The 17,927-nt window shown below is 31.5% G+C and overlaps 2 protein-coding genes across 4 annotated transcripts; one reads left to right on the top strand and one right to left on the bottom strand.

Moving 5' to 3' along the window:
• Positions 1-3,220: 3,220 nt before the first annotated feature.
• Positions 3,221-5,401, top strand: LOC109808127 (dof zinc finger protein DOF2.5). 3 transcript variants are annotated; one of them, XM_020370986.3, is made up of 2 exons: positions 3,221-3,373; positions 4,021-5,401. In XM_020370986.3, exon 2 carries the CDS (start codon positions 4,036-4,038, stop codon positions 4,864-4,866), a length of 831 nt encoding a protein of 276 aa, XP_020226575.1. In that variant the 5' UTR covers positions 3,221-3,373; positions 4,021-4,035; the 3' UTR covers positions 4,867-5,401. The 3 variants fall into 3 exon arrangements, with proteins under 3 accessions (XP_020226575.1, XP_020226577.1, XP_029129389.1); XM_020370988.3 differs by having other exon boundaries at positions 3,225-3,373; positions 4,032-5,401; XM_029273556.2 differs by having other exon boundaries at positions 3,275-3,373; positions 3,895-5,401.
• Positions 5,402-13,056: 7,655 nt separating this feature from the next.
• On the bottom strand, positions 13,057-17,522 carry LOC109808043 (uncharacterized). The gene is made up of 3 exons (XM_020370856.3): positions 17,099-17,522; positions 15,458-15,606; positions 13,057-13,480 (listed from the first exon to the last, which is right to left on the bottom strand). The coding sequence occupies exons 1-3, from the start codon at positions 17,282-17,284 to the stop codon at positions 13,342-13,344; spliced, it is 474 nt and encodes a 157-aa protein (XP_020226445.1). The 5' UTR covers positions 17,285-17,522; the 3' UTR covers positions 13,057-13,341.
• Positions 17,523-17,927: the final 405 nt, after the last annotated feature.

Genomic DNA, 17,927 nt, shown 5'->3' with positions numbered 1-17,927 from the left:
AGAATGCATCTATACATCATATTCAACTCAAAATTAAGCAAAATATCAAATATACTATCAAAGATCATCCACTTTCACCAAAATTATTCAACATGTTCAAAAATCCAACACTCCACCACATGTAACTCCATCTCAACAATTCAAACAACCATGAATTTCAAACAAATTCCAACCGATATACACATCCTAGATCAACATAAACATGAGTTTCAGCTTCACTTACCTCGAATTCAAAGAGAATGAAGAAGAAGGAAGAAGGAAGAAGAAGAAAAAGAAGAAACAACTCCAAGTTAACCCTGAAAGCTCTGCACCAACTTAAATTCTCAATTCCTCAACTTGAATCTTAGTTTCTACTATGCAACTAGCCAACATGGGAAGAAAATGAATCTTCTAATGGAATCAAATCGATGATCGAACTCCAGTGACTTGAAAGAGCATTTCTCTCTAACTTTTCTCTAAAATTCTAGAGTTGTAAACATATATACCCCAATCCTCTCTGAGTCAACTCTCACACACTTAAACTACTACAACAAAACAACACGAAATAAAATACTTAATTACATATATATCAAATATACATGATTAAAAAAAAAATATGGTGTTACAATCACTACTATCTTATCCGGTATATAAGAAAATACTATAAACAAGTTGCTTGTAAACCATTTTCTCAACTATCTAATTATAGGTTCTAAAATAAACTATCTAGTGTAAAAAATATATCTAATCTAATTATAGATGAATTTAAAATGCTTCAAACCAAAAAATTATGATGTCAAAATATATAATGGACCAATTTGAAACGTATCACTAAATAATAATTTATTGTTTGTTATACAATTAAACTAAATTATATATGTAGTATATTGCTTATGTATACGTACACACACCCACGCTCTCCAGTCTCCTCACAAAAGTAACCAAATATGCAATCTGAGTTTGTATACGTATACACAATGAGATAATAATATCAACCCATGACAACAATTAGAATGGTGAAACAAATTATCAACATGTTCAAAATTGTTTTGCACGATTATCGGTTGCTCGTTTGACTTATTAAAAGGCGAAAGATTATAACATTTTTTTTAACAACCGACTAAAACAAATCTTAAAAATAAGATGAATGATAAGTACATAATTTATGTCCTAAAGATATATGTAAGGTATTTTCAGTATGTTCCAAACAAGCAGAGGCCTAGGTTTGGTAAAAAAATTAATAGGTGTATAGTGCAGGCTGAAACCTGGGTGATTCATTAAAAGTTGAAAACAACCATCATGTTTAGCAGAGACCAATGGTCCAAGCGGACCCCAAGTTTAAATTTGGAATAATATATTATATTGGAAAGAAACTTGTGGCAAATATATATGTAGCTCTTATATTCATCTAAAATGACGTTCGCAATAATTATTGGCTGATACTCGTCTATTGAAACACTTGTCAGAAGAAATAATATCAATGTGCTTAAAGGAAATAATAAACTCGTAATACCATAAAAATTTATCTACAAGATAAATATTGAGAATTATGTTTAAATATAAATTATATTAAAGCAGGTCAATAATTATAAAAATAAAATTAATTACATATATATCAAGCATGTTGGACCTTAATTTTAGCTGCATAGCCAGATTTGACATGTTATTGGTGATAACTATGTTACAATGCATTTTTTTTTAATCATGTTTACGAAACATTCATCGACACCTCATATATAATTATTAGAGTCAATTTAATAGTAAGAATTAAAATGATATTTATAAAATTTTAGATTCAGATTTTAGTGTTGTTATTATAATTTTAATGAATAAAAAAAATTAACACCTCATATCATTTTTTTAATAATCACCCTAGAATTGAAGAGACTTGAATGTGCTTGATTACTTTGAAAGCAAACCCTATATGGCATGGTGTAACTGCTGAAAACATAGGAACGTTTATTGCAGAAGATCCCTGGCAATTAATTAAGGAAGGCATGATCAATTCAAGCAACCGAAACCTACATTTCCGATAAGTGTAATAACTGAATAAAAATCACTGTTTAAGATTATGAAAATATTGCTCCTTGATTCTGGCCAAAAATATAGAAAGGTACTTGATTAGAGAAAAAGAAGGTTTGACAATTTGAACGACCAATAAGAGTCTATATCGTTCGGAAAGTTGAATCCCACTACAGTACATACTCATTATTCCACCACAAAAAAAAAAAAAAAAAAAAAAAAAAAAAAAAAAAAAACAGAAAAAGAAATCAAAATAAACCCATTTAGAATGGTTAAACAGTAAACTACTAATCAACGTTCGTTGGTTCAATGGTTCAACTGATATTTCTTTTGGACCTCAAAGTTTAGAATTTATTTTCGCGTTTAAATTTTGAATTTAATAAAAAAAATTAAGAGGAATAGTTTTAATGTAATTAAGATCTCGAAAAAAAATAATTTTTGACAAGCTAATAAATACTTCTACATCGATATCAATGGCACCAGTAAACTACTTACACTGTTTTTATTAATGTATATATTAAGTTAGTGAATTTTGACTTATAAAAACTTAATTAGTCTTTACAATAATTATTTAAAAATTATACTAATAATAATATTAGATTGATAAACTATAAGTTTTTAATTTTTCATTCGCATATATAAAAAGTAAATTTATTTACAATTACATCTAATATATTAAATGAGAAAAAGCTTGCATTATAGTATTTCAAATCATAGAACATTTTTTGTGACTATTAAAATTTTATTTAAGTGAATATATTTATTTAAGGAAATTTCTTTTATGAATTTCTATTGACTTTCAGTTTAATAAATAAAGTCTTGAATCAAATTAAACATTACTAAATTTTAATTAAATTACTAAATAAACAATAATATTTAATGTAAGAATTTTTAATATATTATTAACTTTGATAGTTTTGAAGATGTCATCTCTTGTTTATTATTTTATTTATAAAAGACAAAATTAAAAAATACGATGAATTGATGTAATAATTAGACATTATACATTTATATAGTGTGGGAATGATTTATCCCGTGAAATTTTGTGTTTAATTTTTGTTATATGTAAAAACTTATCACATCATATAGCGGTCACAATAATGTAAAGAAAATTAATCTCCAATTTAGTAAGTCAGAAATATCGTGTAAGGATAAAAAAAAGTGATTAAAATAAAGTGAGTGATAAAGGCTAAAACATGGGTGATTAGTGAAGAGATATTGATAGTGTAGTCAAACCAGACACTTCTCTTCTCTCTTTTCGCTTTCTCCTTTATCTTTGTAGCATTCATAAAGTAAGCCTACGCATAAAGCCACCCCACAAACGAACCAAAACATTCTTTCTTGCACTAAGGAGCAGTTACTGACAAACAAGGTGAACTCCTCTCTCTCTCTCAAATCATCCTTTACTTTTCTCTTTCTTTTCTTTGAATTTCATGGCTATAGCTACTGCTGTGGCCAAAGGTGGTGTGGTTTTTTCTCATGCCTTTTCTTTGAAGCACAATTCTGAGTTATTTATTCTGGGTTTTGGGGTAGTTGTTCAAAAGCTGACACAATATCAACTAGATTTAAGAGTTGTTTGTATCTTTGATTTAATTCTTTTTCTAGCAATATATATATATATATATCTATAGGAGATGATTTTCATGGTAACTTCAAGGTCCACATATATTGACATTCCAACTTCTCTCCTTTTCTACCAAAACAAGTTTTTTGATCAAATCCTAAATACAAAAGCACTGTTTTTCCTTTTCTTCCCCTTCACCTTTTTGCTCGTGTATGATCATTTGTTAAAGAACTCAAAAAATAAAAAAGATACTATCTGTTATTATTATTGATTATTGATTTGATTCCTTTACATATTTTTTTTTCTTGACTTTACAATTGTCTTGGTAGGAAGCCTTGCTACCTTGCTTTGATTTTGTTGGTAACTATCTTAAAAAAACATTTCACTAGCCATAGCTCTTGAATTGTTTTTGTATGGCATGGATTCTTGTCACATATGAACACTTATAACTATAGGTGTGCTCTAGAGTCATGGAGGGGATGGCTCCGAATTCATGTGCCAGGCCAGTTTTAGAGAAGAAAGCAAGGCCACAAGAGCAACTGAATTGTCCAAGGTGCAATTCAACCAACACCAAGTTCTGCTACTACAACAACTACAGCCTCACACAACCCAGATACTTCTGCAAGACTTGTAGAAGGTATTGGACAGAAGGAGGGTCCCTGAGAAACGTTCCAGTTGGAGGTGGTTCTAGGAAGAATAAGAAGGTAACTTCAGCAACTTCATCATCATCATCATCATCAAAGGTTCCAGACCTAAACCCACCAAACCTCTCATCAGTCTCAGCCCAAAACCCTAAAATCATGCATGGAGGCCAAGATCTCAACCTGGCTTTCCCATCTATGGACAAATACCATCATGGCATGCCCCCTTATGTTGAGATGCAGCAGCAGAACAACAGTGACACCACTCATCACCACCAACACCAAACCTCTTCTTCTTGTTCTGCTCCTCCAGCTTCTCTTTCAGCCCTAGAGCTTCTAAGGTCCAGCATGGCATCTAGGGGTTTGAACCCTTATGCTCCTTCTTCCTTGATCCCAAACTCAACAAACAACAATGCCCTTTACCCATCAGGGTTTCCCATGCAAGAAGTTAAACCAAGCCTCAGCTTTGCTCCTTCAGTTGATGGCATGGGAAATAGGTCATATGATCATCAGGTCCAAGAGAGGAGTGGTGGAAGGGTTTTATTCCCTTTTGGAGATGTCAAGCAACTTTCTGCTTCAGGTGCTGAAGTGGAACACAATAAAGAACAAGGCAATTCAACTGGATATTGGAGTGGAATGATTGGTGAAGGAACATGGTAAGAAAGAAAATGGGAAGACAAAGGAAAATTAAGAGATCAACATGCATTAATTAATAACACTATATATATATATATTATATATATCTTCTTTATTTTGATCTTCGCAATTTTTATCTCTCCACCACAACATGGATATCATTTGCCTGAAGTTGTTCAGAACTAACAATAGGACACACATGGTTAATTATTTACTTTGTTTTGTACACACCGCCTTTGTTTATTTGAGAGAACGTGAGGATTTTATTACATTACATCTCATCTCGGTCGTCTTTAGTTTTTTTCTATATAAATATATATAGACATAGAAGAAGAGGTAGTGAATATTGGGCCTGTTTTTGTCCATGGCACATGCAATTCCTGTATTCATGAATTCTTCTATGACAATTAAGCAGATGATCGCCTTCATTTGTACGTATGAATTTTCAAAGGTTTGGTTCAAAGAACTTTTGGGGTGATGAAAGAGAGAGAGTTGATTAGGTGTTCTAAGTTTGAAAGTGTAACCATAATTATAAATTTGGTTGAGTTGCTTTGTGCTCTTTCCAGCTACTCTTTCTATCTCTGTCTGTGCAAAAATTAGTGGATTGTCAGCTTTGTTGTCTACATTATCACATCTGAGATTCTTCCAACTATGAAAGCACTTTGGTGGAATTATTCGGAGGAATTATAGTAAAAGAAAACTGAAAAGGAAGGACAAGGGAGTGTTCTATGATCTCAGTGTTTTAGCTGGATCAGGTATTAATGTCACACCCCACCTTTAATGCAAGCTACAATTAATAAAACAAATAGTTAATTAATTACATGTATTACTATATATAATAGTAAGAGCATATAATTAGACAAATCTTGAAAATTGGATTACCTGCCCCAACTAAATATACTAACCTGATAACAATATATTTGTCATCCACTTGCAGTTTAATTAATTTAATTTGAATAAAGACTTCAATTCCATGAGTGTGTCCTATGTCATGCATCCACCTGCTGTTAATTATAGTATTTGCAAGGACTAAGAAAATTCTGAAAAGCACAACTTCGTTCGGTATTCTAGATGGGGCCCTCAAACATTCCCTTGGGGCAAGTGGAAACTGTTTCTTCCACTGGCTAGGTCAATGGATTGGATTCAAATGTGGACGATTCATTAAATAGTAATTTTTTTTTTTTAATTTTTTATCTTGTTCTGTTGTGTTTTTCACTTTCAGCCAGTTCCATTGGGGGACAAAATACCATTCCTCATGTGTTGGCCTTCTTCTTACGCCAATCTCTTAATTATAATATTCCCTTTTTCTTCTTCTCGGGGTATAAATTCATCTTTGAAATTCAAAATGTTTTTTTTCCACGATTGCTTACCGATCTTGAAACTGATGGCATAATTTACGAAAGTATATAAGAGCAGTTTGTGGCACAAATATACTAGTCTGTTAAAATAATTAATTAAAACCTCCAGATGTATTAAAATATAACTATCAAACGACGTAAAAGTCTACTGAATGAGTTTAATTCAATTGATGAACAATATGTAAGTTGTTGTAATCTCTTATCGAGTTCAATTCCTACGGATTAAAAAAATGACATAAAAGTCTTCATTAAACTTATTTAAATGTCATAGGATAGATAATGAGAAATTCTGTACTACCTTGATAATTTTTGGGGTTTGGTATAGATACTTTTTAGAAAAATTTACTCACTTCTCCTAAGCTTTGTTTAAATGATACACACTTCTCCTTTAAATTTTAAAAATTCTTTATCTTCTTTAAAATAGTATCATTGGCTACGGTGGAAGAAAGGGAAAAAAAATTAATTCATATTATATCAATTATATATATATCTATCATTCATTTTTGAATTATGTACAATCATCTTTCTTTTTATAAAAAAAATTATTTTTCTTTAATTTTGAAAATAATAATCTCTCACACCGACATTATCACTTGAAATTGGTATTTTTTTTAAAATCACAACACACATAATATTTAAGATATAATTTAAAAATTAAAATTAAATAAGAAGTCAAATTTTATCTTATTATTAATATTTCTATTAATAATTTGTTATTTTCTAATAATGCACAATTGATTTTATATAAGAGCATGTTATACGTGTCACTTAAATAAATAAATAAGAGATGTTAGTATTTCATTAAAAATTAGAAAAGAAATATGTGTATCATTTAAAAAGATCTCAAAAGAGGTTAGTAAATTTTAATTTTTTTGGACTAATGGTTATGTAAGCTTTCATTTGATGAAGTTATGCCATTTGATTTTGCTATTTAGCATGGATTCAGGGAAATTGAGAAATTATGCAATTGTTGGTCTAAAATCTGCCGTAACAAAATCTCTAATATATTATGAGAAATTAAGTTATGTCATTAGTTTTTTTTTTTTTTCGCAAAATACACTCTTGGAGAGGGTGAAGAGTCCCATAGTCGGTCCAAAGGAACAAAATTTGTGAGAATACCTTGAAATACCACTAGGTGCCAAAGTCGGTGGTAAAAAATATGTCATTAGTTTTTACTATAAGCTTTCATTATGAAGTTATTTCATTTGTTTTGCTATTTAACAGATTTGAGAACTTATGTAACATGGTCTAGAAACTACTTTACTAAAATTTCTAGAGGGTACCGTACGTAGCTACTTCCATAAATAATACATGTAGTAGTATGTATCGGCTTTTAAATTCAAATTTTGTTAGTTCATCGTTATTTTTACTGATGAAAAAAAAAAACTAATAAACGCTTAAAAAATCATTCCATCACGAGAATTATTCTTGCATGAAATTAAACTTAAAAATATAACGTATTAAAGGGTGAAGTTAAGGGTGTACAATAAATCTTAATGACGGAGGATTTAGAGTTTTGCTTTAATCAGTGATGATCAAGGTCCTCAAGGATAAGACAACAGAAACACGAACTTCAAGTTTACCAACAGAAAAATGTATTTGATATTAGTTTTTATAAAGAAAAAATAACACACGTGTAAGAAAAAAAACCCTAAAGTATAAATCTCTCATTTAATGTAAAGTATTCTGTAACAAGTCCCACATCGGGGAGGTCTCCTTACCAGGGAGGCCTTATAAGGCGGGAGGTTCTCCAACCTCTTGGGCCGGCTTTTGAGGGATGGTTCCCCTCCTTAGCCTTATGCTCGTTACAATGGTGCTTTCGTTGAGAGCCAGCCAAATCGAGAAGGGCTACCCACGGAGGGTTCTGACCACTGGAGGGTTCTGACCGGCAAAGGCCGAGTGAAGTACCGGTGAGTGAAGTACCGTGGAGTGCAGCCATCGAGGACGCTGGCTTTCGAAGGGGGTGGTAATGTAACAAGTCCCACATCGGGGAGGTCTCCTTACCAGGGAGGCCTTATAAGGCGAGAGGTTCTCCAACCTCTTGGGCCGGCTTTTGAGGGATGGTTCCCCTCCTTAGCCTTATGCTCGTTACATATTCACTCAAAATTTGTAAATTTGTTTTAAGTGTCACTTATTTTTTACTAGCTCGGGTTTTAATTCGTAAAAAAAAACAAACAAAAAAACAAATTTTCTTAAATTTAATTAATTTATTTAAATAAATAAAACTACAAGTTTGATTTATTTTAAAAATATATGAAATTTAGACTTTATTCATGTGGTTTTATAACTTAATTATTTTATTATTTTTAAATATTATTTATCAGACATCTTAATACTAGAAGAATATGTAAAAAAAATAGAAGTAAAATTAAAATTTTAAATATTGAGAAAGATGATTTAAGATTGAAAATAAGAAGTTATGATGAAAATTGTAATTTCGTTTTGAAAAAAATAAATAAATAAAATTTGGTCTCCATTTAAAATATATGATTAATGAAAATTAAATTAGGTAAATGATATTAGAGGAACTTATGTAACGATCTAACAGATCACTACACTTGTTACTGAACAATTATCACACCTTGGAAGACTAAACAATATGCATCAGAACTAGAGTTTATATTGTAGTCAATATCTAGTATTAAGTACATACTTGCTATATATACAATACTAATTGCAAAATAAACTTAACTTAAACTAGAAAGTATGGTATTATGTCAAGATAGAATAATTTGGATATGGGTCTACTACGACATTAACTTGTAATACTAAGCTCCCTATGAAATTAGTCCACCAATTATCATCCAAATATCACAACTCTCCAATACTCAATCGTGAACTAAGCCCCTAACTTCGTATACCATTGAGGTAGGGAGCTTCATGTCTTACCTACACTTGACGTTGCACCACTTGTGCTCGACGTGATTGAGGTAGAGAGTGCTCCACACTCTTGCCTAGCGTGGCAACACCCATGCTTGGCTCCAATTAGGTAGGGAGCTCCTTGCTTGACTCACGCCTAGTGCCACACACACTAGGATTCGACGTGAACTCAGATAGAGGCGAGTTTCTCTCCTCTTGCTCAATGTCATTCAACTTACACCTGACGTGATTCAAACTCGAGACGAGTCTCTCTCCTCACATCTGACACCACTAGTCATATGCCCAACGTGAGTAAGACAAAAACCTCTCTTTGCAGTCACACTCGACACTCTAAAGGTGCGTCCGGCGCGATATCAGGTTTTGCACTTATGCAGAACCTGATTGCAGTCATTCAACCTGAAAACCATAACTTTTTAAACATGCATTTCACAATACAATATTTAGGCATCACAAGCAACTCAAAAATAATTTCCTTTACAACATGCAACCCCTAAACTCCAAAAATCATTACAACTCTTTCAAACCTTTCTAACTCAAAATCTTTTCCCTACTCCTTCCTTCTCATCATAAAAATCAACAACAATGAAATCAATCAGCACATTATCCAAATGTAATTCCACAAAATCAACACAAGCTTCCTTTACCTCTTGAAGAATCAATCCACAAGAGAAGGAAGCAACTTCGCACACCTATAGCTTGAAGTTTCAATCACGGGATCTCAAATCTTCACTCTCTCTAACTAGAATTTGGCTGAAGAATGGATAAAGAGGAAGGTTTCCTAGTGAGAATAAGAAGAAAAAAGGGAGAAGGAATAGTGAATTTCTCTCTAGCCTTTTTCTACAACTTTTAAAAACTTGAATTATGAAGCGCTCAAGTAAAAAAACTTCCTTCTATACCTTCCTGAGCTAACTCCCCTTATTTCTGATTCAACATTCTTGAGATCAACTTGTTCTCAGGGTTTTTCAGCCCCAAAACTCTCAACAGCACCTGTCAATTAAACAACCCGAAGTTATGAAATTGATAATGTTACAGTTCGCTAATGGTTTGGTTCAATTTTTGCCTAAAAAGTTATCTAAACCATACAAAAAAAAATTAAGTATAGTTCGATTTGGTTTGATTTTAATGAATTATGAAATTTGGACCAAATCAAACTAACCTTTTAGAGTTTGGTTTGGTTTTGCTTTTGTGATTTTTAAAATTTGTTATTAAAAATTCAACTACAAAGGTAATATTATGTTATTTATTTAAGATTATACGTTAAAAATAAAACTAAAAATATATAAATACTAAAATATATATTTCGATCACTTAATATATTTAATACCAATTTTTATCATATTATTTTTGTAAAAATATTTACTTAATTTTAATTATTATATTAAATATTTTTACTCATACATAGTTTGTCACTTAAAAAAATATTTGCAAAAATTATAAATAATTTATAATTTTTCATTCTAAAATTTAATTTAGTGACTTTCAATTTTATAAAATACCTTTTAAGTATTATAATGTATATTTGGAGAGAAAAAGATCTTTTAACATAGCTTATAATTTTATAAAATGCCTTTTATATTATTTATCAATTTTGTATACATATATACATTATACATTTGAAAAAACATATTTACAAATAAATGCAGTTTGAGTTGGTTTGAAACGATTTCATAACCTAATTCGAAAAATCAAACTAAATCATGCAATTTTATATAAACACTGAGCTACAAATTTGTAGTTTTTCATCTATATTTAACTCTCTTTTTTTTATCAATTTACAATTTAATATAATAATAATAATAACTCTTTTATATTTATATTCTTTAGTTATTAACAACCGAACATATTAACCTTATTTAAATTTTTTTTTACTAATTTTATCAATATTTATCAATTATTCTTCATTTTAATATTCACTTTAAATGTCAATTCTTGTGTGTTATTCACATGAATAGATCTGTAAATTTATTATCATACAATTAAGTGAATGCAGTAAAAGGAAGGGAGTTGTAAATGAAGTTTTAACTTAAAATTTCATATAAATTAGCTAAATTTTCAATTAGTAGGCCAATCTTAATTAGTAGGTATAAGAAAGTGTAATATTTAATATCAGCAATGTATTTTTACTGTTATTTATTTTATTAAAAAAATCTATTTATGAGTTTCTTGACCATGCTTGTAGAGTACTCGTTAACAGAATCTTGAAATAAAATAAATGAATAAATAAACTAGAACTAGCATTCGAAAACGAATACAAATGTTTGGTTAAAGTGAATACCGTAAAAAAAAAAAAAATCAACATTTAAGTAAAACTATAAGAGAAGGGAAAAATGCAAGTGATAAATATTAAATAGCAAGTTCTATATGTGCATATATATATATATATGAATAATCGAGAAAAGTAAAATAAAATATAAACTTAAACATATTTAAGAGGAAATTTTCGATTGATAATAAAAATATAAAATAAAAATACATGTCGTATAATTTTACAAATTATCAAAGACTAGTTTAGTTAATAAAATATATCTTGCTTAATATTGATTAAAGAAATTCGAGTATTAACTAAAATAATGAAGAAAACTGAATTTTTTCTATAATTGGGTAGAGTTAAGAAATGAGACGACTTTTTCATTGACACTCTTACGATTTTAGTTACTTATGTAATAAAGAAAGAAAAAAAAAAGAACTAAGTATTTCATACATTATACAAGTAATTTATAAATACAATTAAAATATTTAAAATATAAAACTAAAGTGATTTGATTTCTCTTAAGGAAAGCCTTAAGTTTAAGTCCTGCTTATATAAAAAAAAATCCGGTTGAAAAATTTTAATTTTTACCTTACCGTATTATAAGTATTTCCAACTCAGACAGAATATTCATTGTTCCAATGTAAAAAGATATGATCTAAATAAAAAAAAATGCTATTTAATACCTGGATTCCGAAATATATATATATATATATATATATAGTAAAGAAATCCTATTCATATTTTGAAATCTTTTAATCACAAAGAATGTCATAATAGGTAAAAAATTTATACTATTTTAGCCTCTAATGGATAAAAGGTTGATCAAATTAATTCATAAAAGATCAGACTATCAAATACGTTCGTAAAAAACTAATTGAAAAGTAATTTTCTTCCAAGTTCCTACATTAACTTTTGCAACTGAACATTAACCAAAACATGACACATTAAATGCATTATAGGAGACCAACTGACATTAAATCTCGAATAAGACATTATTTTATTCCCTAAAAAAATAGAGGTGGATCAAGTTAATCTTTTAAAATAGGATAAACTTGAATCAAGGAGGGAAGAAAAATGGAATACAACAATGGTCCTGCAGCTAGTATGAGACAGCTACAGGATTTCTTCGATAATATGTAGAATTATTTTTAAAATAAATAATTTTGAAAATGCTGACTTTTTGCTTGTATAACATTCTCATAAATAAGCCTTCCACTTTTCAAGTTGAATCTGAGATCATGAAGCAGAATATTCAAATTTGGGCCTAAAGTACATTACCAATTCCAACTTTGCAATCTAAAACATCGACTATTAGTTGTATTACACTATTTCCATACCAAAAGTAAATTTTACTTCTTAATCTATAAAAAAGAAATTGCTAATTATTATTACAAGGAATAACTCAATCTTTTATTATTATTATTTTTACATAACAGAAATATAACTTAAAACCTCAGTGAATTGAAGCATAACTCAGAAAAATATATAAATTACGATAATATGGGTATATGGCTACTTAAAAGTAACGGCATGCAAAAGTTTCAACGCAGTGAGTTCCGGTTTGCAAATTTCCACAACAACATTCACACCGCAAAGTCTTCACTTTCCTTTTTCTTTTGCCAATTTTCACCATTTCAGGTGACGTCTAATGTAAGTGTTCAATTTTTGGTTATGATAAAGATTAAAGGACTTTTATTTCCATAAGAAAAAGTTATGGCAACAAAATTTAATGCAAACGCAAAAGATCATCGTTGTTGTATATTTGAGTTGTGAGGGATGAAATAAAGGGGAAAAGAGAGGTACATTTTAGAAGCACCGTTATAATCCGATACATATACTTCTCTACTGTACAGAAATAACTCAACATATTTATTATTTGTTTAATAATACTTTAGAAGCAGTTGGCAACAGAACATTACTTGAGTATCCTTCCGATTCTGCCTTCTATACACCTTTTTTTTCCAGAACAAAAGGACAAGAGAAGAGGCTCTTGAGCAGGTAACCATGATTTCACTTATCAGCATTGATTCCAAATATCCTGACCTTATGCATGTGGGGGAACTTTGCCACAACCAGCACAATCACAGCCACTGTGTTGAAGAACAGCATTGGATTCTGATAGTCTGTTGTGTGTGAGGCTATCAAGTACCTGACAGTCACCAAATATACAAAACAAAACACCAAATAATTATTAGGCCATTCCAAAATAGACACTTCTCTACCCATCACAATATACAAAGTTTCTTCATCTTCAAGATACAATTACAAGATTAGTTGTCCAGTTGAGGTGTTGAACAAAACTTTATTATGTTAAAAAGTCGTAATCTTGATATTAATTATGCCTATGTTACTTAATTATGTTTGGTTATTATTATTCATGTTTCTTAATAACTTTTAAAAGTCTCTTATTAGTTCGTGAGTTTAGTTTTATCTAAGTTCTCAAGTTAGACAAACTTACAAAACCTACTACACAAGCCCTAAACCCTACTACACAAGCCCTTCCCCACTAAATAGGATCAGCTACATGGATTAAACAAAAATATTGTTATGTCAAGAGCTAAATTCTCAGCAAGTCCATTTGGATCTACCTTAGGGGAGATTCTATCGTATTTTCCTCAATAGGTGTTCGCCCTACTTTTTTCTTGGCCTCCTATCTCTCATTTGGTTTTCTCACATGGTCAAACCACCTTAGGCGAGATACTACCATTTTTCCTCAATAGATGTTAGCCTTACTTTCTCTCTAAAACTTTCATTCATGATATCTTTTTCTTCTCATCCACTATAACATCCTCATCTTTAATACACTATGCTTATGGTCTCGTTGACTCTATATAATCCAATATTTAGTAACACAACACTGCGAGTTTTACACCTTTGCAGTAAAATTTAACATTAAAGTTTGAGACATGAGAATGATATATGAAGTATGAACCATAGCAAAGCTGCACACATACAATCCTCTTGCTGAAGTCCTAATCATTTCCATAAACAGCAACTGCTGCTTTTGAAATTCTCAGTTGTAGAAAACAAGATGGGTGTACGGTGTACCCTTTTAGTGCATGTTCGGAAATGATTAGTACTTGGAAAATAATACCTGATTGCAGACACAATCCAGCGACATAGACGAAGTTCAAGAAGAGCACAATTACCACAGATCATAATTGAACGATGTAGAGCTGTGCAGAAATTTTCATATGTAGTCATTTTACTTTGCTGTTCTTTTCTTATATTTCCTTTTTTTAAAACAAATTCCTGTTTTCTAGTAATTGCTTGCGGAATTGTGATAGTACAATTGACATGAAGCATACAAATATAACCTTCAAGTATCGAGAACTCCTAAACAAACAATCATAATCCCAAATGCATGCAACTTATTAAGCTACATCATAGTTGAGTGGCACACATGCTCACACAATGAGAGAAAGGGAGAGTCTAATTCAACCAATAGTTAATACAGTACCCCCCAAAAAAACATGTTTTTGAAGAAAAGAAAATCTATTAAATTGAATCACAGCTGTCAATCCAAAATGCTATAGAAGGATAATGGGATGGCAGTCATTCTAATCAAAGTGTGGTGTTTTTAGGAAAGGATAACAGTAGGTACTATTTCTTAACAAAGTGTGCGCAACTGACTGACAAAGTAGAGTTTCAGTTCTGATTCACAGGAGAGCAAAATCTAGAATTTACCCCCTAAACAATGTTGTTTCATAGATAAAACAGGTTTCTGGTAACACACTCCAATAACACTCGCTCCAGCAGTGACTTTCGGCAATTTTGTCCTCCACAACAGCTGTGACAGACGCTACTTTAAATTGTGGCTATTCAACTTTTGCAGCTTGTGCAATATAGGACCACTATTTGGCACCAAGTTCGAGCACCACAAGAAGTTGATAACCAAAACAGTATAAAATGCTTCCAATATTTGGCATTACCAAGAATGCCACATACATTTGTCCACATCAGTGTAAAGTGTAAACAATATTTTAACGAATAATGTTAACAACTTAACATTTATATGACAAGGGTGCATACAAACACACATTCATAGACCCTATGACATCACCAGAAAGGCAGAAACGGATACCATTGTATCTGAAAATGATGGCATGCAAATTAGAGAACTTACAGCACCAAAGGGACAACTGTTAGAAACTTCCTGTTACGAGTAAGCTGCTTTCCATTGTCAACCTGCTCCCACCAAGTCAATCTATTATAGATCCCCTGGTCCTCTGCAAATGGAGTTCCTTTCTTCCAGTGAAAAAAGTGATATGTTACCTGATGAACACAGCATAATCAATTAAGCCATGTAGAGATATTAATTTCTTTTAACATTCATTAACAATAACTTACAAACAAAATATTAATTTATAACCTGATTCAATTGTGATAATAAGTAAAAAAAACCATTATATCACAAAGTAATAAATGAGCAAAAAATGGGTTCCCCAAGAATTATGTTAATATGTTTTTGATTGAAAGACATAACCTCCACCCAAAAACCAAAAGTGTGAGAAAAAAAAGTGACAAACACTTTGTTCCAAACCTCGGAAAAATGTTTGATGATAAGAAATAAACTAATATTATACTTTTTAGGAATGGCCACACCTTAAAAGGCACCATGAAACCTGAACTGGCATACTTCTAGAGTCAAACAAAGGAAAAACAAGATGATAATTTTGAATATTGGAAAGGAAGATGTGTCCAAGTACAGTAAAATAAAAACAAATATAGTTCAAGATTCACAACAATTAATTGAATCAAGAGGAAGCAAAGATCAAAAACGACTCCCAGCCTGTTCTATGGCCTTATTTCCCAGAACCCCACATTCATCTTCTTTTAACATATTTAAGAAACAGTTGGCACTCCACCTCTTCACGAAAACAAAATGTTCCTCTTAGAATTATTCATACTGTAGAAGGCCAACAGTTCACAACTAAGACAAAAAACGAACTTATGGCCAGCAATTTGGAGCAAAGCCAGACCATCATGAGCAGGCAAGGAAATTTAGAGACATACAGGAATCCTTGGACTTTTCCAAGCAAATCCTCTAACTGTCTCAATGTCTTTCTAAACTAAGCGAGGCAAACAATGGTTCAGGAAGAGACCAGAACAAGTAAAGACCAAAGTGTGCTTATGCATCTTGCAGAGGGGAAGTAGAAAAGAAAGAGGAGGTGGGGCTGTGGTGAGCATACGTCTGATATAATAATATAAACATTTATCAAACAAAGTTTAGAACACGATGGGGCCATGGAAATGGGAACGACAAACCAATTGTGAAATATTCTAATAACCAAATATTTCCCTTGGCTTCACCATACGCAATGTTCATTGATTAGTGAACAAGATATGTTTTAAGACCCAAATACCAATGCCAAAGATTAACAGGATAAGCCCAACTTTCTTAATAGTTAACACACAGATTCTTAACAAACTCATAAAACTTGTCCAGAACGTTCAACGCGTAATTCCACATTCCCGGTAACCAACATCCCAGCCAGACGAGAATAAGAAGAAAACTAACAACCAATCCATAAAATAAGAAAATCGGTGGCAACACAAAGTAGGAATTGGGGCCAGCCTCACCCTCGACAAGAGAAAAAGCAAGGTGAAACAGTAAATCAGAGGAACAGCGAGGAAAATCAGTTTGAAGGGAAGACAATGAAATTGCATGATAAGAGATAAGAAATCCGGCACGCCCTTAAGACATTGAAAGCATTAATTAAAGCAGATGATGATAAATGAAAAGGAAAAGAGAAAAGGAAGATACAGCGAAATGAGCGAGATTAACGATGGTCCAAGCGATGCCGGGGGAACAACCGAAGACGGAGAGAACGAGGATCCAAGAAAAGAAAAGGATGAGGATGTAGGTGGTCCAAACGCCGGGGTAAGTGAACCACTCCGTGTTCCTGTTCAGATCCGCCGGTGGCACCGCCTTCACGTACAGATTCGCCATCCAAACAAACAAAACCACCACCGATGTGCAAAACCCCAATTACGCGATCCGAATGCTAAAGCTTCCACCTTTCAAATGGGGGCTTTGATGGGGGCTCAAAATTCCAAAACCCAGACAGAAACACAACCTTTTCTTTCTCTCTCTCTCTCTCTCTCTCTCTCCTTTCTCTCTGAGGCCTTCTGTGATGCCAAAATCAAAATTAAAAAGAAAAAAGCTAAAATTATACTCTCATTTACTCGCTAAAATAATGATTATATAATTAATAAAATGGGGGCGACGAAATATCTTCGAATGAACTCAACTTTATATATACGGCTCCCAAACGACGTCGTTTCGCTTCTTTCTCATTCGCATGCGGTTTCTTTCTTACCTTATTTTAGGGACATCGTTGTTTAACAGATTACAAAACTAAATTGAAATGCCCACAACATTTTTTTTTCATTAAGTGGTTGTTTGGAGTTTGGACAATCATTTTTGTATGTATAAATAGAAGCACGTTTGTTTATATATATATATATATTTGTATTATCATTTTTCGTAAAATATACCACCCTGAAAATTAAATAAAATTGGTTCCGATTTAACTATTACCACTTTACCAGTTCAACTCAACAGATAAATTCGGTGCAATTTGATTGGAAAT

Source organism: Cajanus cajan, chromosome 5, assembly GCF_000230855.2.
Source record: "Cajanus cajan strain Asha chromosome 5, NIPB_CcT2T_4, whole genome shotgun sequence".
Lineage (NCBI taxonomy): Eukaryota > Viridiplantae > Streptophyta > Magnoliopsida > Fabales > Fabaceae > Cajanus > Cajanus cajan.
The sequence above is the reverse complement of the archived record's forward strand: the minus strand, read 5'-3'. Positions and strand labels throughout refer to the sequence as shown.